General features: G+C 46.4%; 1 protein-coding gene and 1 long non-coding RNA gene across 9 annotated transcripts in view; one reads left to right on the top strand and one right to left on the bottom strand.

Annotated features, from left to right (window-relative positions):
* LOC135916635 (plexin-B-like) overlaps nucleotides 1–22,830 on the bottom strand; it is a 479,058-nt gene that overhangs the window by 89,046 nt on the left and 367,182 nt on the right. For all 5 annotated transcript variants that reach the window (XM_065450048.1, XM_065450049.1, XM_070539222.1 and 2 more), the window contains 5 exons: nucleotides 14,408–14,555; nucleotides 7,715–7,874; nucleotides 3,046–3,142; nucleotides 2,306–2,414; nucleotides 800–928 (listed from right to left, as the gene is read on the bottom strand). In XM_065450048.1, the coding sequence (XP_065306120.1) occupies nucleotides 800–928; nucleotides 2,306–2,414; nucleotides 3,046–3,142; nucleotides 7,715–7,874; nucleotides 14,408–14,555 (643 nt within the window). The remainder of the gene's footprint in view (nucleotides 1–799; nucleotides 929–2,305; nucleotides 2,415–3,045; nucleotides 3,143–7,714; nucleotides 7,875–14,407; nucleotides 14,556–22,830) is intronic.
* Nucleotides 1–22,830, top strand: part of LOC135916636 (uncharacterized) — a 110,782-nt gene that overhangs the window by 54,326 nt on the left and 33,626 nt on the right. Inside the window, exon 6 of one of the 4 annotated variants that reach the window (XR_010569005.2) lies at nucleotides 9,945–9,962. The exons of 1 other annotated variant lie outside the window; for it this stretch is intronic. This is a non-coding gene — a long non-coding RNA (uncharacterized lncRNA). Of the gene's footprint in view, nucleotides 1–3,063; nucleotides 3,083–7,132; nucleotides 7,152–9,944; nucleotides 9,963–22,830 lie in introns of those variants that run through there. 2 more of the 4 variants (XR_010569003.2, XR_010569002.2) reach the window with 2 other exon arrangements.

Raw genomic sequence — 22,830 nt, forward strand, 5'->3', positions numbered from 1 at the left:
CTAGTGTTTGCGAGACCTCTCCCCTTTTACCTCGTTAGCTCTACGAAGCGCTCAATGTCTAACGGCATAAAATAGGTGATACGGCGTTTGTCCATGTCTAGAGACGCCATTCTCTAAAGCGTGCTGCCTACAGAGGTCGAATAAAGAGCGGTTGTTTCTGAAGATAAGAAAAATTATTTTTATCGCTTTCGAATATACTATCCTTTGCGAACTCGCCAAGGAATCTACAGCGAGAGCTCGCCACAAGGAAATTGTATGATGGAGAGAGATAGAAGTCCTAAAGTGAAAAGCAGGGACGTCAACAAGGCTGAGCCCGGTAGGCTGCCCAGCACTGGGGAAGGGGCAATGGACATGTGGTGTTACGGAAACCACCAAGCATCCTTCATGGGACTGCCCCGCATACGAAGATGAGAGGAGCGTCATTCGGATAGCTTTGGGGCACTTAAATGACAAGCCCTTCACAAAGGAGAACATCTTGACCCCGTGGCTTCGTGCGCCTGCTATATGCAAGCTTACAAAGGCACTGCTGCGTGTTTTGAAATCAACCAGCCTGTATAACCGCTTGTGACTAGCTCAGCGATGAGCGCTCCTCAGGGTAACGTTGTAGAGTGTGAGCTACTCTCTTCCTGCTCCTCCTTCAATTGTATGACTTTGTTCGTCTCAGGGTATTTCTATTCTTATAGCACGTCACTGATAAGAGGAACATCTTCTAACGTAAGTTTAATAATATTACTAACAGTAAAAGATATGATATCGTTCCTATGGTTTCCGGAAAGCAGTAAGAGAAACATACACGTACCAGGGGTGTCAATATATTTCTCACTTCCACGGCGATTTCCTTGCGTGCCTCATGGGGGAGCAGAATTTCATCGTCGATGCTGAAGCTTGGACAGTGCTGTCGACCCTTGATGAGTGAGTTGTGAGAGTTCTGCGAGAGGCCACAAAATCTCGCATTTAGTCACGTAGTGACAGCGTCTTAGACAGGTGAGAACGGAAACCCGCCAAGCATGCACAATTCTTCCGTCCGAGACTGAGGCATTATATTATTCTGCGCATGCTCGCATACTAGAGAAGATAGAGAAAAAGCGATATTCCGGCAACAGAAAGGAAAATTCAGGGAAAAAATTCATAATAATGTCAGAAAAGATCACAAAAACAAGCATGTGAGCACAGGGACAGTTACTACGAAAGTACGCAACCTAGATGAGCTATGAATAAGAAGTATGAAAAGTGATAGAACATATTGCGTTATGTGCGCCGCAACCTCCGGTTTCCCAACTGCGGCTATCAATAACGACGAATGTATTCGACGGAACGTCATCTTCGTCGGATCAAAGTGCATTTGGCTTGTTTAAAAAGAGCCCTGCGCCCGGATTACAGCAGAAACGTGGCGGCAATGGTCGTTGTGACCTTCACCGAGCGGCACTCATGCGATAACGTTAAAAGCGGCTCAGCCACACTTTCACATTGCGTTATTCCGTGCTAATGACACTATCATTAATTGGTGGACTATCAAAGGTCGCATCCAATCTTGCTACTGAATTGAATTGAATTATTCGGTTTTACATGCCAAAACCGTGATTTGATTACGAGGCACGCCGTAGTGGGAGACTCCTGTTTAATTTCGACCACAACGAGATCTTTGACGCACCCTCAATGCACGGGACGCGGGCGTTCTTCACTGCGCCTCCATCGAAGTGCGGCCGGCGCAGCCGGGAGTTGTTCCCGCGACCTCGTTTTTAGCAGCTCAACACCATAGCCGCTGAGCCAGCGTGGTGGCTTAATCTTGATATTTCACGAACGTGCTTGGAGAACAACGTAGCAGCTTGAACTAATCCATATAGCAAAAAATTTTCTTTAGCTTTGGTTCGTCCGCCTTAGCTGAGTACGCTGCATTCAAAGGCCGATTTGTTGCAGTCGGAAATTATTACCAATTGCTCAATATTTCGCTCCGATTAAGATTTTGCATTACCAGCACGGTGCGCACTTGTTGCCTCAGCTCGATATCACGCTTGATCAAGCATGTGCTGGCAGTGCGGACTACGTCAGTTGGCGTAACGTTTCATGCAGTTATCGTATTCTCTATACGTGTTAGAACGAGGAAGCTGCTTGCTACTGTTTTGTTTTCTTCCCATTTTGAATGCTTAGACTAGAATAAATATACTAATGCGAAGCTACCGTAGGCTGTATACACGAAGGAAGGGTTTATCAACGGTGTTGTTGCAAAGACTTAGCGCTGGAGATTTATCTGGCGGTCTTGATTTCTCATAGAAATGATATGGTAAAAAAACTAAAAAAAACGCACGCTTTCTCCGATGATGACGCGTCGGGCGCAGTCGGTAGCGTTGCTGGTGCAGAAATTCTCGTGCAGGCACCAATTGCAGGGCCACGAGCTCATCACACAAGACTTGCATCTGAAACAAAGACAGATTCGAAACTGTCAGTGTTGACAGAAAATTGCACGTATATACAATAGAAACATACGATTAGAAGGTATCTGAATTGTCGCGCTGCTGCAGAAGCTGACACTTTTATTTTTTAGCTCTCTATTTCTGTGAGTTTCTTTTTATCCCAGTTTATTCGTTCATAGGTTTTAATCACAAGGCGGTAATCAACTGCCACGCACTTAATAACGAGAATGCTTACATGTATGTGAAATCACAGGAATGGAAGCCTCCTTATAATAATTTCTCGGAGTGTTCTTTACCATGTGTTTGCAGCCTCGAGTTACTCAAATGAACCTTAGCGAAATGACCCACTTCAGTGTTTTCACAGAGACCTTATAGGAGCTGTAGGGAAATAATTTTTATTTGGTTCTCAACTTGAACTACAGCCCAACTAAATAATGAGATTGCCTGTACACTGGATGCTCAACGTGCGTATATTTAAAAATTATTTGCGATATATTGAGATGATCATGAGCGCTTGATTTTTGTGGCGTGCACAGGCAAGATCAATAGCGAAAGCACTTTAAGGTAATGCGTTCAAAAATAACAAATAAAGTAAGATTATTTTCTCTTTTTGTACGACCTCCGATGTACGTACGTTTTGTGAACACTGCAGTCGAAGAAGACGAACTCTCTGTGAATGAAGTCGGTGTCGGTCTCACTGGAGCGCACGGCCAAGTCCACAATGACGTGATCTGCATGGAAATACGCAAAAAGAAAGTTTGTAACGAAGAAATGAGCGGCGCCGTATCGGAGGCGCGTTCTGGAGCCATGCGCATGCCTCGATGAATGTATGTCTTCACCAGAAAAAAAAAAAAGTTAATACAAGGAATGAAAGACCTTTCAATAAATTATAAAGAAATTCTACCGTCAATTGTGCCAGTTCGGCATGATGCTATAGTGTTTAGGAGGTTGTACTCTTGTCTTGTTGGTACAGGCACTGTTACACGGAAACTAACCAGTAACATTTTGTAAACACCGAATTACAGTACACATGTACGTGCATGCATGCAGCATTCGCTGCACTGCGAAGTAATATGGCGCTGCTATGCTGATAGGTTTATTTAGTGAAACCCGGCGTATTACACAAAGTACAACTGCAGAAACAAGATACGCAGAGTTCTGACTTCCAAATGACTTATTGTCACAGAACACACACTTTATGGGCGTATTTTGTACAGTATGTGCGCTATGCACCAACAAATCAGTTGTAAGTCAGTGCTATCTTTGTCTATTTTCCTTGGTCGTCCCTTGTCTAATGAGCTGGGATTTAGTTGTGATGAAAAACCAACTACTTCGAATTTCCGTTTTAATATAGATGGAAAACCTACGATTCGTTAGCAGAGACACACAATAAGCGCAATGCTTATTAGGGAGGAGGAAGAAGAAGAAGTGTATCTGTTTGGTCGCTATCTGTGTGCGTTGCTCTGACTTTACTGCTTTTTGGACATTTACGGTCAGCATTGACGACGATTGACTAACAAGACGTCGGGTGAAGAATTAGCGGGCCGGGTGCCTTACAGTTACGATATTTCTTTTTTGAGGACCTGGCCAATACCCTGCCACTACCGTGGTCGGGAGCTGAGAAATTCGTCACGAGCCTTATGCACGTCCAAGTGCAGCAAGCCATATGAATGATACTACAGTCTGTAATGAACAACCTGGGGGCTTGCAGGCGTCACAAAGCTTCATAATATCGGCACATTTGGTTCTCCCCAGCTCGGAATCAACTTCGGCGACTTCAAATTAATGGCTGACGGTGATGCCGAGAGCAAGAAATCTCGTCTGGAAGACAGCAAGTACCACGACACAACACCAAATTATGAGCTCAGTGATGAAGAAGAGATGGGTGAGGATCCCCATTTACTTTGGCCACGTATAAAAAAAAAAGGAGCAGAAAGCATCCCGGTTGTCTTTGGCCCAGCAAGCGAAGGTACTACTTTTTTGGCAAGTGAATCAAACCTGAATGTCTGCTGAAATAGTTTTCGCTTCCAATTTAAAAATATGGTCTTTTATGATGACCAGAAATAGAAGTTTCACTATCAGCGTTGCTTCCTTAGCATCCGCAAAACGCCTCATGGTGCTCTTTAGTGTAGGCAGCCTGGAAGTCAAGCCTTTCATCCCATAGTCATACACGCGAAACGTTGGGAAAGTAAGACATGTGCCTCTGCACTATACAGACGAGCAACTCCTAGACTTATTAAAAGATGCAAGAGTTATCTCGGCACGCAGACAGATAAAGCATTACCGCCAGAAAGATGGAGCAGTAAAGTTGCATCCACTTCCCACAGGAATCCTGACTTTCAGACACGATCGCACTATTTCAGGAAGAATTTACTTAGGTTTGACCAGTCATCATGTCGAGGAATATCTAGGACCAGCACTTCACTGCTATAATTGCCAGAAATTTGGGCACGTGGCGAAAAACTGCCGCAGCACGCGTCGATGCAAAATCTGCTCCGAACATCATGACCACAAGGAGTACAAGTGACTCCTTCAGCCTAAATGTGAGAACTATGTGGGGAACCATGCCACCTTTTACTCAGGCTGCCCTCAGAACAAGGCAGCGGTACAAATTCATCGACAGGAACCTATCCACGGAAGACACCCCCGACGCAATGAACCCTTCCCAAACCTTGAGGTTGTTCATCAAGTACAAGGTAACCACAACAGCAAATATAACCAACAAGACATTTCTCCTCAAGAAAACAACCAACGGTGCAATCAAGAGACTAAACAAGAGGATTGCAGTCGAGCGCCCAGTTTTATGCGCCAATGCTACGGAAATCCACATGACAACAGGCAGAAAGTAATACACCAGAAAGCTTCAATATTCGCACACATTATTCTCAGCTACCTTATGCAATTGCTGCAGAAGTAACACCAGTTAATAGCGTCCATACCACCGCATCGGTGGTGCAACTGATTTTGTCAATGCTTTTCAGAACTCTTAAGGCAATTCTATCTGCTCTGCCGGAAGGAAACAACCTACCAGAAGTGAAAGCCTTGTTGCCTCTGGAGGCACTCCTATATAAACAATCCGGGCCAAAACTGCAATAAGCAGTACATGAATAACCGCTACAAAAGTGTCTCCATATTTCAGCGGAATGCCAACAGTCTTCGAAGGAAGTGTGCTGACTTTCGTAAACTGCTCGCACAATACACCTTTCCAATACTTTGCATTCAAGAGGCGGGAATCAGTGACGATTTTATCCTCTCGAATTATGTGACATACAAGGCGTCTCATCAAGTTGCTGTTAGCAGAGTGCTCCTCTGCGTCAGAAAGGACAGGCCATCTTATCAAATTCAGTCCAGTGATTCAGACTTTCCGCAATTCATCGCATGTAAAGCATCCTTTGGGAAGCTCCACATACGAGTGATTAATCTACATCTACAACCTTCATACCGGATTTCAGTAGAAGCGCTAGTGGACATTTACAAAAATAGCTCATTCTAATGTATTTATAAGTGGAGACTTCAATACACACAGCGTTATCTGAGGCAGTGATCATTGTGATGCACGTTACCACGTGCATCACCCCAATGGGATTGTGGATTTGTAGATGAAGATATCAGCTTCTTCTAGATTGCCCACATCATGACACACCAAGATGCCGACTTCAATCAACACTAAATACATTAGACTGTAGACCTTTCAGTTTAATGAAACTTTTGAGTCCTTGGCCAACAACAGCCTTGCAGAAGAGCATTTTGAAAGAATTAGAAACTTTTCTCGAAGACAGCGGTATTGTAGGCCGTTATTAACGTTTTAAAGGGAAAGCTTTACTGGCCTCGAACTTGTGATTTCACCATGGAGGTGCTCCGAGGAGGCACATGACGTCACAACGCGCACCTCGCCGTGGATATTTCTCTTTCTCTCGCTCCCTAGTCACTACTGCGCATGCGCCACTAGTAGCACCGAGCCACAGGTGTTCCATCACTGCGCAGCGCCGCGCCTTTCTCCCGCCGCCATTTGGTATGACGCCACACGCGTTCCTCGTCGTTGCGCTCGCCTTCGCTCGCTTCGCCAGCTGCGTCGCATGCCTGATAACATGTCGGAGGATTGAAAAGGAGAGCTCGCATGCGCCGCAACCACAGTTGAGGCGGCAGTACGGACGGCGACAATTCTGACAAACAGGAGGAGGCCTGAAATCGACATCGGAACGAGATGAAGAGGAAACGAATCGCCCATGAAACAGACGAACAGCGCGCCGAACGACTGGCTAAACGCCGCAACATAGCTAGACAACCAGGCTAACCTGGACTTGCATTCAAGATTAACCAGGACTAACCATGCTATGCCTTAGCTTTCGCTACGTATATCCTGGCATAGCCGAGCTAAGCGAATGCCAATTTTTTTACTGTTCCTTTCATTTCAATGTCGCTGTGTATATGTATGCGTTTGTGGATAATGTTATGTTGGCTGTTCTGTTGTGACTATATGTGATAATGCATTTACGCGATGTTTGTACCACCCGTTAACGAGAGATTGTATTATTAGGCCACGGTATGATTTATATTTTGAAGACTATCTTCGACAGAACTGTGAAGTCATTTAACTTGTATATTGTATGTACCATGTATTTCTTACGTCATAGTGTTACTGTGAAAACGTTGCTTGAGAATTTCTGGTGCTTGTATGAAAATGTTATTCGACATGTAATCTTGAACCCTGTATGTTGCAGGCTAGACCCATTCAAGAGCTAAGGAGGCGCCTGAAATTGTGCGTCAGCATCTCCTTATATCGTGTTAATAAAAAGGAAAGCGCGACGCTCGTTATTTTCTTCCTTTTTCACGTAGGCTACTCATGATCCTGACTTCTGACACGCTACTGGAATAGGATGCTAGTCTCCTATATTATCGATAAGTAGACCATGAATAATTTATTCATATGACGAATATGACAATTGTCAATTGTCGAATTCATCCTGCGATGTTTTCTGTGATGCTTTCTATTGTGATGTTATCTGATATGTGCAAAAATCAGTCTATTCCCCTTCAGCTGCGGCATTTAGTGAAGCTTGGCTTAAATACAATCACGCTCTCAGAGGGCGTCTTTTCACGACAGGAAGCTGGGAAAATTGGACAGGGATTCACAGTGCGGAAAGGAAGGCGTGCAATACAAGGCGGGCAGTAGGTGGCGTCTGTGTCGTCGTCCTCGATTTTCTTACGTCCGTGCTGTGCACGTGTGTGCGCCCTCTGTCCAAGCGGGGCTTCAGGCCTAATAGTTTGGCGGCAACGCTGCCATATTGGCGCTGCGCACGCACCTCTCCCCGGCACGATGGGCGGCCGAGCCGCCACCAGCGGGGACATGCAGGCGAGGCCCAAGTGCGTGACGCGCGCTTGAATCGGGGCGCTGCTGCCATACACGCAGAGGTAGTGCGCCCCGTACGGAAGCTGCGGTAGCTGGTTGATCACCAAGTCCACCTGCAACAGGGACGCGCATTTGTACTGGGTGAAGGGAGGTGCAAGGCAAATTACACTGCTGTTTTCTGCCTCTGAGAATGTACACTCCACGCAGCTTTAAAAGAAGCATTTCCCACATTACATCTCTCTTAACGACATCGCAGCATTGGCCTCGGTCACTTGTTTTCTAGGTAGTGATGTGTGGATCGCATTAAAAGTTTACGGATCGTGGGATTTACAAAAAACGATCAATACTGAGCTGTTCTTGACCGTAATCCAGCAAAATGGTATGTTGTTCTCTTACAAGCTGGAAATATGAAATCAAGGCTGCGTGCCAAGGCTGTGCAAATATTAATGCTTATCTTAGACACCATGCTTTGTGTACTTTTGACGCCAACTGTGCAAACTTCAACACTATTATGAAGCCGCTCGCAGTCATGGGAGCTGAAGTTGAACATATAGTAAGTATCTCGTGGGTGCGTCTCGAAACCTAAATGAAGGTAACCGGCGCTATCTACATAGTTGGTTTACTCGGATACATTTATTTTCATTTTTGAATTATTGGGGACGCTCACTGAGGAGCAGTGACTCTACGTACCTGCTTGTCTCCCTTGAATTGTAGTCCTCAACTAAAACAGTCCGAACCTTTAGCAAGATACCTCCGCTACCAGAGTAGCTGTGGATACTGCGGTCGATTGGCGCTGCTGCCACACGTTCGACGGAGCACCAAAAGCTTCGAATCAGGGCAACTTTGTGGACATGGCCGCAAGTTGCTCAGTACTATGCTCGTTACGAGGCATTACAAACTTTGCACTTAACCGAACTCAAGAGTGTGGGACAGCTGAATGAGGAAAGATTAGTTGCAGGATCTCGGCAAACGTTTCGCCATGTAGGTTGTAGCTGTGTGCTTCCGCGCGGATCTATTAAAACTGTGCGCAACCCTACACGGCCGTTCAAGTGGGCGCACAAGTCAGGCGACGGCGCTGCACTGCCAAAGAGTTGATGCGGAGAGAGCCCGTTGTAAGTAAGCCGCGCGCCGTCCTCGTGCGCACGAGGTCGTGGACGTGCGCGTCTTCGGACAGTTTTATGCACGCCCGAAAGGGCACCGTAACCCCGTACGCTTTTCGTGGGCGAGCCTGTCCTTTTCATTAAAAGTCAGGCAGGCGTTTACCCTTTGGATGTCGTTCTCTCGCTCTCTGCTGCGCAGAGCAACGTGCCGTGAACATCCACACAAGGGGAAAGCCGAAGCAAGTCACCGAGGTAAAGAGGGTGGAAGGAAACGTGAGGGCTCGGAAAGGGGAAAGGGGGAGATTATTGCAACGCTGTCTGCATCGGCGGCAGTGCTTCCGTATATGGCGCCGCCAGTGTCATCCTCATCTCCGGGCGTCGGCGGGCGCTCTTCGTCCAATCAAATTCGATTATGCACGCTTTTGCGAAACTGTCACTCCCAATTAAGGGTGCTCGCCGGCGCGGCAGCGAGCCTCAAGCATAGCCAAACCGAGCCATCAGTCCCTGGCGGCGCGGATCGGAAGAGCGTTACAAGCTCCCTTGCTCGAGCGACGCGTGGCTGAGTGGGTGAAGCAGCCGAGTGCCTTTTCTTCCTCTCATTTTCGTTACGGAGGCTGCGCCCTCCTGCGTGCCGTGTGCGAGAATAGGGAATGTAGCTTGCAAGCGTAAAAAGGGGAGGCCCGGTGAAAGAGTTAAAGGACCGGAAGGATAATTCTTTCAATAAGGTATTCCTCTTGCACGCTTGTCAGCGTCAGACATGGCCCTGCCGCGCAGAGAACTGCACTTTTTTTTCATTTTTCTGTTCTTCAAAGCTTCAATTGGCGATCTTTCGGCAACAGAATACTTGTTCGTAGACGAGGGCCCCAATTTGCTGGCTACTGTTGGGCTCGACGTTACCAATGCGTTCCTTTGCTTTAGTTCGAATGCTAGTGCGTGCGCAAAGACAAGAAAATCTGACTAAATTTCAAATTTTGTTCTCTTTGCATTCAACTTGGACGATTGTCTGACGTGGCACAATGCGTTACTTCGAGTGTACGTTTTGTCGGCTGAGCCTGAGCAGATTTTTCTTTGTTTATCCTTCAGATGTGGAACTCGAAAGGGAAACTTGAGTCATCGGTGGAGCCACATATACTGCCCGAAATCGGATCGTAAGGGTCATTGTATACTAAGGTGGCCTCTTCCTGCCAGCTCCATGTTTTCTTTTTGCTTCTCGCAATTGCCAGGCGTCAACGTTTGCTGTACCTGGTTCTTTGTCATTGGTGTTGCAAACACTGAACTTATATAACACTCACTAGATGTAAGCATAATATTGGACCTGGTGTTCCCTCAAATTCAGGATACGTGTTAACTATAATGGCAATAATTACAGAAGAAGAAGAAGAAGAAGAAACTTTAGTAAAGAATAGTCCGGCAGGTCTTGATGTGGTGGCCTCAGGTGACGGCTCGAAGTTCTTGGACTCGAGCGGCATCTTCGGCTTGCCGGACGGCCCAGAGCTGGTCTGCCAGCTCTGGGCCGTCCAAATTACAAAAATATAGTAATTTGGTTCTGGACGTGACTACAGCAAATTATTGTCACAAACGCTGCAAAAGCAATAATAGTCTGCAGCCAACAATAAAAAACAAAGAACAAAACGTGCGTGTTTCCTCGCGATAATACATTCAAGTAAGTGCGATTAAGCAACGAACGACGTCATTCAGCGTTTGCAGTCGTTTCATATACTGCTGAAACATCCAGATTAACAGCTCATCCTTACCAATAAACACTACCTACCTACCTATAAAAATTATAACCTAATTAAATATTCATAATGAAAGAAACATAGCGCCAGCTTGCCGTGTTGGCGAAACAAGGATAAGATAAAATGAACTATAGACGCCCCGTAGGAACTACGCCATGCGTGAGCACCTTATCAGCGTTCGCACCTGCGTCCCACCCTACGATTGTCCTCCGCCAGCCCTATTTCTTTTTTGCTAGCGAGGTGCGGAATTCCGGAATGCTCTTTATTTACTCTGCACAGATTCGCGGGCCATGCTTTCGGAACACGGCGGCGCCGCGAAGCACACGGCGGCCTTGTTTTCTTGGCTCGCCTTCGCGGTGTTATTGAGTTTAAGCGCCGCTGTCTAGCGTGCTGGCTGGCGGTTCACGCACAATGTTTTGCTGCTCCGCGCTCAGAGAGGGCTCGCAATCCACACTTGCAGGGACTCAACAAGTCGACTGAAATCTGGGTGCAACGCGTCGATGGGGCGGACCGAGAAGCATGCGGGAACCAGAAGCTTTTGCGCGGCTCAACCGTGGGGAAAGCAAAATAAGTAACAGAAAGAGCAACGAGAGAAGCCGAGGTTGCGCTGGTTTCATTTGGCGAGAGGTCCCGAACCACTGTCATAACAAGGCTCAATTGAATTAGTAGCGAACAAGTCTCGGCGCCTGAGACCCAAAAGGAAAGCGCGGTAGGAACGACCAACGCCGAATCCTCTTTTGGCGTAGGAGCCGATGCGCTCTTAGGATCAGGAGGAGGATGAAAAATACACGAACCGCCTTCCGCCCGCTCCACGGTTAAGCGCTGATGATAATCGGGGGAATATTTATGAGCCAGAAAAGTGAAGGGTGACAACAAAGGAAATATGGGCAAGTATTACGAGAAACGAGATAGAGGAAGAGACGAGAGAGAGAAAGAGAGAAAGAAAACGAGGGAAACTACAAGCGAGTCCTCCACATACTCTCATTGCTGGCAATCGAAATACATAACTGAAACCGAAAGCATTGCACGTAGGGGCGAAGCAGGCGCAAGGCGACAGGGGAGCTTCAGAGCGCCGCCGCCGCCGCCGCCACTGGCTGGCTGTGGTTTATCGGGCAGCGAGCCGCAAAAGAGCGCCTTCATACGCAGAGTCCTTAACTCAATTAATATGTTGATGCACAGGCCGCAAGGAAAAAAAAGGGGGGGGAGGGGTGCCGAGCTAGTCGAGTTGACTGAGCCACGGGACCACTTGAGCCTGTTGGAGTGCTGGAGGAGCTGGCCTGTCGGAAGAGAGATGGAAAGAGGCTTTTATCTTCTCACTATGCACTGGCTCTGCTCGGCCTCGTCTCTGCTAGTACAACGTGTCCATTTCTGCGTTAGTATATCTGCTCCACGCGTACGATCTTGTACTTCGCACTTCCTGCTGCACGCTGGGAGCTGTTGTGTTATTGTTCAACTTGAGTGCGCGCGTTGCTCAACGCATTCATCTCTCGCACTCTTAAGTTCGCTCGCGGAAAGTTTAGTTGGGTTGCGCGGCAGAAAGTGGCTCCGTATCCACACGACTGGGCGCAGCTGTGCCTTGTTGCTGACGTGGAAACTAAACCACGTGGATCATATATAGAAATTGCCTTGCTCTGCACCTTGCCTGCGCACAGCTTTCGTGGAATGAGATTTATGGTGGAGTACGTAGTGTACAGCATCAAAATGTGACAACGCCCGCAAGTGCGCTACAAATGCGCGCAACCTTTTGGAACGCCGTACAAAATCTAGAGAGGGTGAGTGGAAGGACAGTGTGGGGGCGAGCGCTTTCTTTCGCTTCACGTGAAGGATGTCGAAAGCGAATGAACGTGTTGGCCATTGAGCTGCCCAGTAGTTTCTTTTTCTTGTTTTTTAATGTACGGCGTTGGTCTGGCTCTGCGTAGAACTTGTGTTCTTTTTTTTTCATTTGTCTATTATTCGTGCTATTGCTTTATGACTCTAATATTACTTGATTCCATTTTTACAAGTAAGGAAGTTGGGCTAGTAGCGATTAAAAAAAGCGTTACGTCCTCTCGTGCAAATCTGATCAGTGTTTGCGTCTTTGTTTTGTAGGTAAGACATGTAGTTTCGTACAATAATTATAAGCAGGAACTCTGGCGCTACGATCGTTTAGTCATCGTGGCAACGATAGTTATTACATGGACTTGTCTGATCTTCGTGCTTGTGGCTTCAAACGTCCTTGCGGCTTCATTTACTGCGCTTTATTGGCATTCGGTGGCGTAAGTTCCAAATCAAGCTATGCGTTTTTTTTTAATTCGGAAGACGGTAAGGCTGTGCGAACACGCATAATCGCTACTAATTTCTGTAGTTCCGCCTGTCGCGGCGGCGAAATCCAAACTCACCAAACGTCTCAATGCGCTGGCTTGCTCGCGTGCGTCCGTGGGTGTCGACGCATGCATGCGTAGCGTAATAGTTTCAATATCGGGCTTGTGTGTCAGAGGGCCTGTGTTTGAATCCTGCTATCGCACAATATTATTTCTTTATTTAATGAATTATAACGTAGTATGTTGTTGAAAGGGATGAGTTTGCAAAGTCATGAAGCCATCGAAAGCTAGAAGGACGAAGTTTCGGCAATATCATTTACTAACCACCATTCCCATTCTGACTGAACCGCCCCTCGTGCAGCTCCCGTAGAGTTCTCCAGAGTTCCCTCTCGTAATTATTGTAGGAAACTGCACGGTGCAAGCGTCCCAAACATTCCTCTTCTGGTACGTGTGGCCGTCATGTTACGGCAGGCAATAGTGCGCTTTAATTTTGGCGACGCAAGTGGCTTGCGTTCCCAAGAATCCAAAGTCTGCTTGGCTTTCGCTGGTACCCATTCGGTTTGCGTACACGTAGAGTTGTTGCACCTGTTACACCCCTAATCTACAGCTGTAATGAGTCGTCCGCTTGCTCACACATAGCAACGCGATGTATTCTCCTGAAAGGCGAGTGCAGGTACGAACACGGTAGCTTGGTGTCTATGACATTGTTCTGCTGAGCTGGAGGTCACTGGTTTGACCGCACCCGTGCGACCGAATTTAGAGGGTGGCGAAGTTCAAAAACACCTGCGTACTTATGCACTTAGGTGCACTTAAAAAAAGAACTAGGTTGTGCAAGTTAATCCGTAGTTCCACAATGTAGTAATCATATCAATAAGCCTCGTAATCAGGTCGCGGTTCTGGCACGTCAACCATCAGAATTGAATTTATTTTCAGGCAAATAATCGCTTATCAACCCTGTTTTTATTGCTGTTTTCTATGTTATGAGCACGAAAACTTTTTTATTGCCACTGTTAGACTCCAGAAGCGTACTCTCCATGCACGAGAAACAAAAATAACGATCTCCTTATGTTCTATATGCTAACAACTGCTTTTATTTGCGTTAAGAGAGACATGATCGAAGATGCAGAGGGAACGAGAAAGAGAGAGAGGCAGGGAAGTTAACCAGAGACGAATTTACGGTTTGCTACCCTGCATGGGGGTTGGGGATATAGGTGTTGTAAAGACGACAAAGGGCGAGAGGAGAAGAAAATGCAACAAAAAAAAACGAAAGAAACGAAAGAAGAAAGGAAACAGGTAATAGAAAAGGCGTTCCAATCATAGGCGTTCACACAGGCCGTTCAATCTCAGGAAGCTAAGTAAACTTTTATGTCCTTTCGCAGTAATTAAAACACTCTTAATTAAGCACAGCAAAGTATACATAGAGTACATCTGCAGCCGGTTTGTTTATCTGTTATCACATTCTGTTTGCACTAGACCTTCGATGATGTTGACGTGAAATAATTCTTACCATGGACATGGACTTGTAGGGCAGCTGCTCTGGCCGCACGGCGAGGAAGTCGATGCACTTATTCGAGCCAAGAGAGAGCCAACGCGCCGAGCTGCTTCTCTCAACCATGGTGCCCGTGGCGTTTTGACAGTGGGCCTTCACTGTGCACCTGCGCAGCGACAAAGAGCGATTGAAGAAAAACTTACAGTTGTTTAGTTTCGGACGATGTACTGAAGCTAAAGAAACGACTTTGAAACGCGAAAATTCAGGCAAGTTGGGGCTCAGTATCGCGAAAAAATGTTGGTCACACAACGACCGACACTTGTACATGTCCTATATTGTATGCTTCATGACTGAAACGTGTCAGCGCGCTTGCATCTCGTCCTCAATGTGGGATATTTTTTTAACCCGTGAAAGAAAATACAGGAAATACTACTGACGTGACCTGCTCTCAAGTTAAGCAGTTTCCACTATACGAAGCCCGTTGGACGTTTGGACGAGCTGAGTAGTTATGTCTGTGAATTGACAAAGAACAAATTCAAAGGCCGTAGCTGCAATTCAGCATCCTTCTTTAGGCACGCCGGTGTTCACATAGCTAACATACAGATGTTAAGTACGGAGCGATGATGAATCAAATGTAGGCCACACCATGATGTAAAATTGTGTTTATTTCCCAGTACAGTCTGTACAGGGCCTACATCTAGATAGCCCCGATCTATATTTTAGTCCGAGTAGCTTAAAGGGCGCCGGTGTGTTTCTTTAAACGCCTACTGGCTGAGTTGAAGACTACGACCGTTGCCAGGTGCTTCATGCATGTGCTTGCGGTTCATTATTTTCGACAGCTGCTTTTCCTGTCTCCTCCGACTGCTCCGGTAAATTTATACGCTTTGCATCTCCTACCTCTATTTCTCCATCTGTGCTTGCGCACGCACACAAATATATTGCAGCTTGGGAGCAAGCAACCGCGCTTCACACCAACAGCAACCGATGACGTCGGATTCCGTCGTTCCATCCGAGTCATGCCCTGTTTTAGCATCCAAAAAAGCACTGCCTGAGTGTTAGTGTCAGGAAGGGTAGTACATCTGTTTGGTTATTTGTGGTGCACCTGAGTTATTTCAATGCACCCGCCGAATCATATACCCCATCAGCCTCGTCAACAACTGCGGAGCTTGCAGCGATTACTGCACTGAAATACGTGCACGAGGAGTTGACCGTATCGAAGACTGTCATCTTTACGGACTCCCGCACTGCTCTTAGCAGATTACAACACAGTCAGATTGATTCTCCAGTTGTGCGTATCATTAATGACTCTGCCAACAAAAGTGCATCGCATGGGGTAACTCTCGTTGCCCAATGGATACCGTCACACGCAGGGATCGCCGGAAATGAAGAGGCTGATTGGCTGGCTTCAACTTGCGCTCATAACGACTGTGTGTGCCCTGAAATTCGGCGCAAGCTTGACGACGCTCGCCTGCTGATTCGTCGCCCCCTACTCAAGCAGTATCGAGACCAGCGCACCGCAAACGGAACGTTCCCGCCCCGTGTTCGCGGTCGAGGCTTGCGTGGTCGCGCGTGAGCACTACTACTCAAACTGAGGATTGGCTTTGTGAACGTGTTCGAACGCTTATACTGGCAACGACGTGTGGCCAGTCCATCGTGTACGCCTTGCGGTTGCTGCGCGACACACTGCAGCACCTAATGTTGGAGAGTCCCGCTTTCAGTGCGCAGCGCACGTTGCTATGCCTGTCATGTCCTGCGGTGTACGACGCTCGACGAATGTTTGTACCCCAGTGGTTGTGCGTCTCGGCGCAATCAGGCTCGTCGCGCTCTCCTTGCTTTTCCAGGAGCAACTAATTTAAGTTCACGTTCATAGCCTATTACAATTTTTCAAATGGCAATAGCTCTGGCACTATTCCAACATTTTTAATAGCCTGACCTGCAGTGACCGGACCTATTGTGTGCGACCTGTGCTGTGAGTTTTCTGCTTCATTTTTGAGATTTGTCATCTTTCTCTTTCTTTCCTGTTTTCTCCCCGTCTTTCTATCTTCCATTTCTGTTTGTGTCCCCTCCTTTCTGAAAAGTAGGCAGGCGTTGCGCCCCTTCCGGTGGCGGTTGGCAGCCTGTTCCTCACCTTGCCTTTCCTCGCATGTGTACGTATGTATATGTGTACTCAAACCAAATAATAATAATAATAATAATAATAATAATAATAATAATCACGGCTGCTGCCTGTATAATCACTAGATTCTGGCGCTGCATTTCCATTATGCTGGATAATTTATTATAGTTTGTCTTGGTTGTCGTTTAGCTTGAGCCAGCACGAGGCGTATGCTGGTTTTGACGACACGCCCGGTAAATGACCCCTGAATTCGCAAATGAGCCGTCGTTAATCAATTCGATACGAGTATCTGTATGTTACAAAATTTTAAGAATGTGTTAGGCTATCAGAATACACCATACGGCACAATAAAAGAGCATCAAGTGAGCATTAGCTTTCTTTTTCTTTTCTTTAACAAAGTTGCCTTTATCGTAGGCTCTGGCTTTTCAACGTGGTTCTTGTGTCACGACTATTCGGGGGAACTCGTCCTTGAGTGTCTTTTTTTCTTCAGCTACGACTGTACATTTATTAAACAAGAATATGTAGGGAAACTAACAAAGCGTAGAAACAGCCTCCACTGCGGTAACTAACATACATAAAAAATGACATCAAAAGGAAGCTTAAAAGATGGGATGATCACTCCGTATATTCGATCCACAATTAAGCATCTCTACTTAACTGTAGTGTTCCTTCATGCAACAGCTTGTTCTCGCTTCGCCAGTCCCGTATTGTGGAGCACAAAAAAAAAAGAAAAAGATCCGTGGTTCTTGCTTTTTTCGCGCCTAATATCTATCTTCATTTTTTTTCGAAATATCATTAAAAAGTTATTTCCTAAGTTACGCACATTATTAAGCGACTATGTAACAGAGTTCTGGAGCTGAGCGCCTTGCCAACGTCAAAGCACTCGTTTATCGCTTTCCATGCTTGAATTACTTCGCGAAAAATAGCAAAGAAAGTGTAGGATGGAATAACATTAAACACTCCGTTCCGCGCTTAATCGGACAAGTTGAAGAAAGCAGCCAAGTACTCGACGTGCCCTGTCTGACTTCTTTTTTTTTTCTGCACGTGCGTCATCGCTCTCAAAAAAAAAAAAAGGAAATGGACATTTCTTTGTTTTGCAAAGGACAGCAGATGCGACGGCTCGACAGAATAACCAGATCACCAATCGCTATGGCTGGTCGAAAGCGAGCGAGGCGTGTGTTTCAATTCACTACGACTTATTTAATTTCTTTTGGCATAAATTCTCGGTAACCGAGTTTGGCATCGGAGAAACCTCGGCGATGCACTGGAGCGAGTTAGCCGACAGACTGGTTGATTTGGGGTTCACTTCCTGCCGAGGAGAACCAGGCGGCGGCCTGGATCAAGTGGCGAGATAGAAGAGAAAGAGAGCGAGAGTGCGCTCATCGAGCTGCACATTACACGAAAGCAAACAAAGAAGATTCATACTATCGTGATGTGCTATTTCGTTTATTTCGCATTATTTAGTTGCTTTCAGCGTTTCTTTAACGCCGGCAGCTCGCGGCAGTTTGCTGTGTGCACAATGAAGCGATAAGACCACAAATATGCATTATTTCTCTCTTTCTTGTGAGTTCTCGGTTTTATCGATTAATTGTTTCGTCTTTTCCTAAATGTTAATTTTCACGCTGTTCTTTTTTAATGCTTATTCTTCTTGCCGCACGGGTACGTGGAGCACGTGATAGAAAGATAAGGAAGCTCTCTACACCCTGGCAAATTGTGCTTTAAAGATTTCTTGTTCTGACCCTTTTGTTCCTAATTTAAGAGCCACACATGAAATGAAACCATATTAGATGTGCGGACGTGCGTAACATGAAATGTTGCGTTTCATATATGTGGCCTTGAAGCCGTTTTTTGTTTAGCGCCACTTGGCTGTTTTCCTTCGCTGAGCTCATATAGCGAAAAACTGAGAAAATGGGTTCGAGAAGCGCACTCACTTTGACAGGGACAGTCTATTATCAAAGCCAGCAAAGAAATACAAACAAAAGAAGCATAAAACAGAGGATAAAGCAAACGCACGTCTTTGTCGAGTACTGAGGAACTAAAAATAACTTAATTACAGACGCGTTCTTTCACGGCAATGCCGGACTCGGTCCGATGAGTCAAGAAGAACACCATGGCTGAGACGTAAAACTTAAGCTACGCAGAAAAGAACCAGAAGACACGAAAGCACAGTGAAAGAAACCTTGATGAAAAACAGTAACAGCGAGAAAGAAATCGGAGGGCGAGGGCGGTAAAGCGCCACCTAATCACGAGAACCCAAAAGCGCTTCAGTGCGGACAAAGAAGACATTCAAGAAACTAATTAAGACGAGTAGTACAGGCTACCAGTGAGCGCTCAAAAACAATGAAAGAAAGAAAAGAGAGAGAAGTCAGCTTCTAGTACATCCATACGACATTGCAAAAGCAAGGAGCAATGAAGAAAAGGCAGTTCGCAGCCAAAGCGTTGGAGAACAGTGAATCACAGTCCCACAGTTCTCTCGCACGGGGCCCAGCTTTATCTGGTCCCCGCATGGCTTTCAAAGTACAGAGGTCTCTCACCCCTCTGTATTACTGCTTTGTGCGTGAGCTCCGAGTTGTAGAGGGCGCCTCCTCCTGAGTGTCGAATTCCACAGTAAGCGTATTCTATATTTATCTCAAAGCAGCAGTTTGAATACATTGACCCTTTAATTGAAACAAGTAATTGTTTTTTGTGCAGTCGGTCTCGGAAAACAGTTCTGGATAAACGAATCGTGGTATCGAAGTTAACCTGTAGTTCGCAGAGGTTATTCGACAGTACTAATGCTCTAACCCCCGCATACTCTGCTAACATTTCCCCTTCATGAAAGTCGGGAAGGAAAGAGTTATGAGTCCTTCCCCCTCTGTGAAGGTGGATGCCCAGTGAAGCTGTGTAGCAAACGACAAAGATATGACACAGAATGTTGAACAACGGCACGAACAATTTTATTGCTTTGATCGGTGGTCATCGTGAAGAAAAGCATGAACACACATTTATTTTTATGCATTCGCGTTCATTTGTGTTGTACGGTCGTTATACACATTCGTTCGTTATACACATTATCATTTCGCCATAAACTGAGACAAAGAATTTGAGACCGAAATCACCGCACCGACTGGCCGTGGGCCAGTGCCGTCAGCGCCTTCGCAGAGCGAGGGGCAGTATGGGAACGCTGGCAAGATGAGCGCCATCGGAGCCAGCTGCGGAAGAAGACGACTACAAACGCGCGAGCAGTGGCACGAGCCATTGCTGATGATGAGAGTTTTTGCTCGCACGCATGAAAATTTCATGACAGGAACAGACGCTGAGGTCAGAATAAGCATCAACCATACCGGCTAAGTTTACACGAATTCTTAACATAACCATTCATTTCAGCGTTATATGTGTTTCCATGATTATACCAAGATGCTTTCCACATGATCCTAAGTAGTACTCCTCGGTGGCGTGGCCACAATGTTTCTGTATGCAGAACCCCCATATGGCGACGTTTCTTTCCTTTTGCATGATGTAAGTGCCAATGTTCAGCATCAGCTAAACACAACCGATGATCACGCGCTTGCATACGATTTCCATTGTTTCAACCATCGAACCAAAGCACTTGATTTCAGGAGCATCGTTGTCTCGTGAAGACAAAACGCAGAACACATAAGCAGCGATTAAGAGCTTTGACAAAGGCTATGTTGCTGCGACTGCGGCTAAAATTAGCGACAAGGTCGAAACTATCAAAACTGAAATCCCATGGTTTCCTGCGCATATGGGAGAAGTGGACGAGACTCGGCCCAACCTCAACGAGGTGACGAAGGACTTGGCCCGAGGACTTGCTTGCCGTGCCGGTCAGAACCAAACCGACGCCCACTACCATTCCGGGGAGCATAAAGATCACTGACTAACTTACAACGACATCACTAAATAATACTACTTGAGGCGTAGGCGATTCCCACTGCCACACGTAAAATTGAACAGGGCTCAGGCAGTCACGCTACGTTTACTGCAAACTGGGACGTACCCCACTCCGTATTTCTTAAATAATATTCACCCCGACAGAGAAATTAGGAAAGAATGTAGCGTGTGCGATGGCATCATTGACATCTCACATGCTGGCTGGCTGTCCCGCGACTCTCGCCGACCCCGAATAAAAATGGCTTAACTGGCACAAGACGATATCAAGCTTTTCATATCAAGGTCAACTACGGGCTGTCCAGAGTGTCCACGATAACGCCACCAGGCTCGGCCTGGCGGTCCCGACGTGGACGCGGCACGCCTCGGTCTGAAAAGACCGGGCTTCATGACTCAAATTTTGTGAATGAATGAATGAATAATTTCCGCCAAGGAGTCTGCTTACACCGCGTCACTTAAGTAGTGACATGAACGCTACAGAGCGCGATTTCCGCCCACCTTAAAGACGACAATCTGGCCTATTGGTACATAGTTCTTGCAGTGAGAGTGTGTCACGACAAGAAATCTTCACCGAAGCAGAGGGTAAATTTGGCCACATACATATAATATGTGGTTTTAAAAGAGCTAGGGTATTATCAAATTAAGACCAAGTGGTCAATCAACAAACTTTCGACCACAAAAAATAAAACGTAATATATTAGTACTAAGCATAACCTAGCAATGGTGAATGTGACAAACATGAGAGACAGCAAATAGGACTATTGCGATGGGACTGATTCGGGTGCACGTGATAAAACCCCAGATTGATCAAAATTAGTCTGGAACCCTGCACTACAGCGGCCTTCTAACCTACTGTCCGTTTCTGGACGATAAGCTGCTTTATTTCGATTTATTATGGGAAATTGTGGCTCTATCAGAGGTTCAGAAATAAATGAACACATAATGCTAAGATAATGCGTAGGATTACCCGAGTTGTCGTGGCAGATACGGCAATTATTAGTTTCCGCTTACACAGAGCGTACCCCTAGACATACGCAACACACTGAACGGAAACGATGCCAGTCCTTCGGTCCAACTAGAGTTACTGTATATGCTACCACATATACAGTAACTCTAGGTACAACTGCTCCTGCGCGCGATCTGGCGACGAACTGCAAGGTGCAACACGCTCGTAAGTAAACGCGGCACTAAGTTGTTTTTACGTGGCGACAAAGGAATTTTCTTTTCAGAACCATGTCCTTTTTTTTACTTCTGATACGCATAATGCGAATCCTACAAATAGTAGTTTCGTGCTCAATCCAGTAAGTACGCGACGCTGTGCAAATTTCGAGGCTTCGTATACTTTGGTGCAAATCCATCCAATGTTCATTTGATCATTAGAAATCAGATATGTTATATAGGTTGTACGTAGATTCATCTAGAGCGCAAAATCTTGCTCAATTTGCCTGGGGCGCAGCGAGTACATAAAGTTGAATCCAATAGAGCTTCTTCCTTCTCCGTCTATAGTCTTCTTGTGCATACTCCGACGTCCACACATTGCGCACTCTCTCCCTCTTTTCTTCTTTCTATTCACCCGTTACCGCCGGTCTAGCGTAGCGAACTTGTTTGCCTGGCCAACCTTCCTGCCTTTCCTGTCCTTGCTCTCTCTCGCTCTCTCTGTCCCTCTAGAGTTCCCTCTCCAACGCACTGCCACAGCCGGATGATCGGCCGCTGTCTGTGCAGGCGCTACTGGAGCACCATCCCCATCGTTTGGTGGTCCACAAAGCAGTAGAGGCGCGTTTGTACTATTTGAGGGCGACTCTCTTTGCGAACGTCTTTTAATGTGTGTTACTGTCGGTGCGCGTACAAGCTTTCACCACGTACTTCCTTCCTATCTCGCTCTTTATTTTATATATCTCGTTCTCCTCCCCCAGCTTAGGGTAGCCAACCAAACAATTTTCTGATTAACATCCCTGCCTTCTCTATTTTATCCTCCTCGTAGAATTTCTGGTACGACAAACTAGGGCGAAAGGTCAGTGGGGCCCGAATACTTTTGCCGAGGCTAGAAGCACACAGCAGCCACCCGACGTAAACGACGCGCTCCGGGCTCGCCGTAAAGCCGCAGCAGGATATGAATCGCCATGAGTCATCCTGTAGTGTCATTTCTTCTGCCAATTCTTTTCTTTCAATATCAGCGCCAACTCAGACAGCCATTAGTCTTAGTTCTCAGAAAAAAAAGAGGCGCCATTCCGACTTTAGCCTCTTCAGAAACATGCTGAGGCCCCGGCAGCCATTTCGGTAGCCAGTGAGGAGGCTTCGCTAACAAAGGCGGGAGCGGAAACGTCGGTGCAAAATGACAGCAAAGAAACGAAAGGACAGGAGCAGAGTCGCCTAGCGAGCTAGAAACAATGACGACGAGGCGGGACTGTATATAAGGCGATAGACGCGCCGCGAAAAG

This window comes from Dermacentor albipictus, chromosome 5 (genome assembly GCF_038994185.2).
Source record: "Dermacentor albipictus isolate Rhodes 1998 colony chromosome 5, USDA_Dalb.pri_finalv2, whole genome shotgun sequence".
Classification (NCBI taxonomy): domain Eukaryota; kingdom Metazoa; phylum Arthropoda; class Arachnida; order Ixodida; family Ixodidae; genus Dermacentor; species Dermacentor albipictus.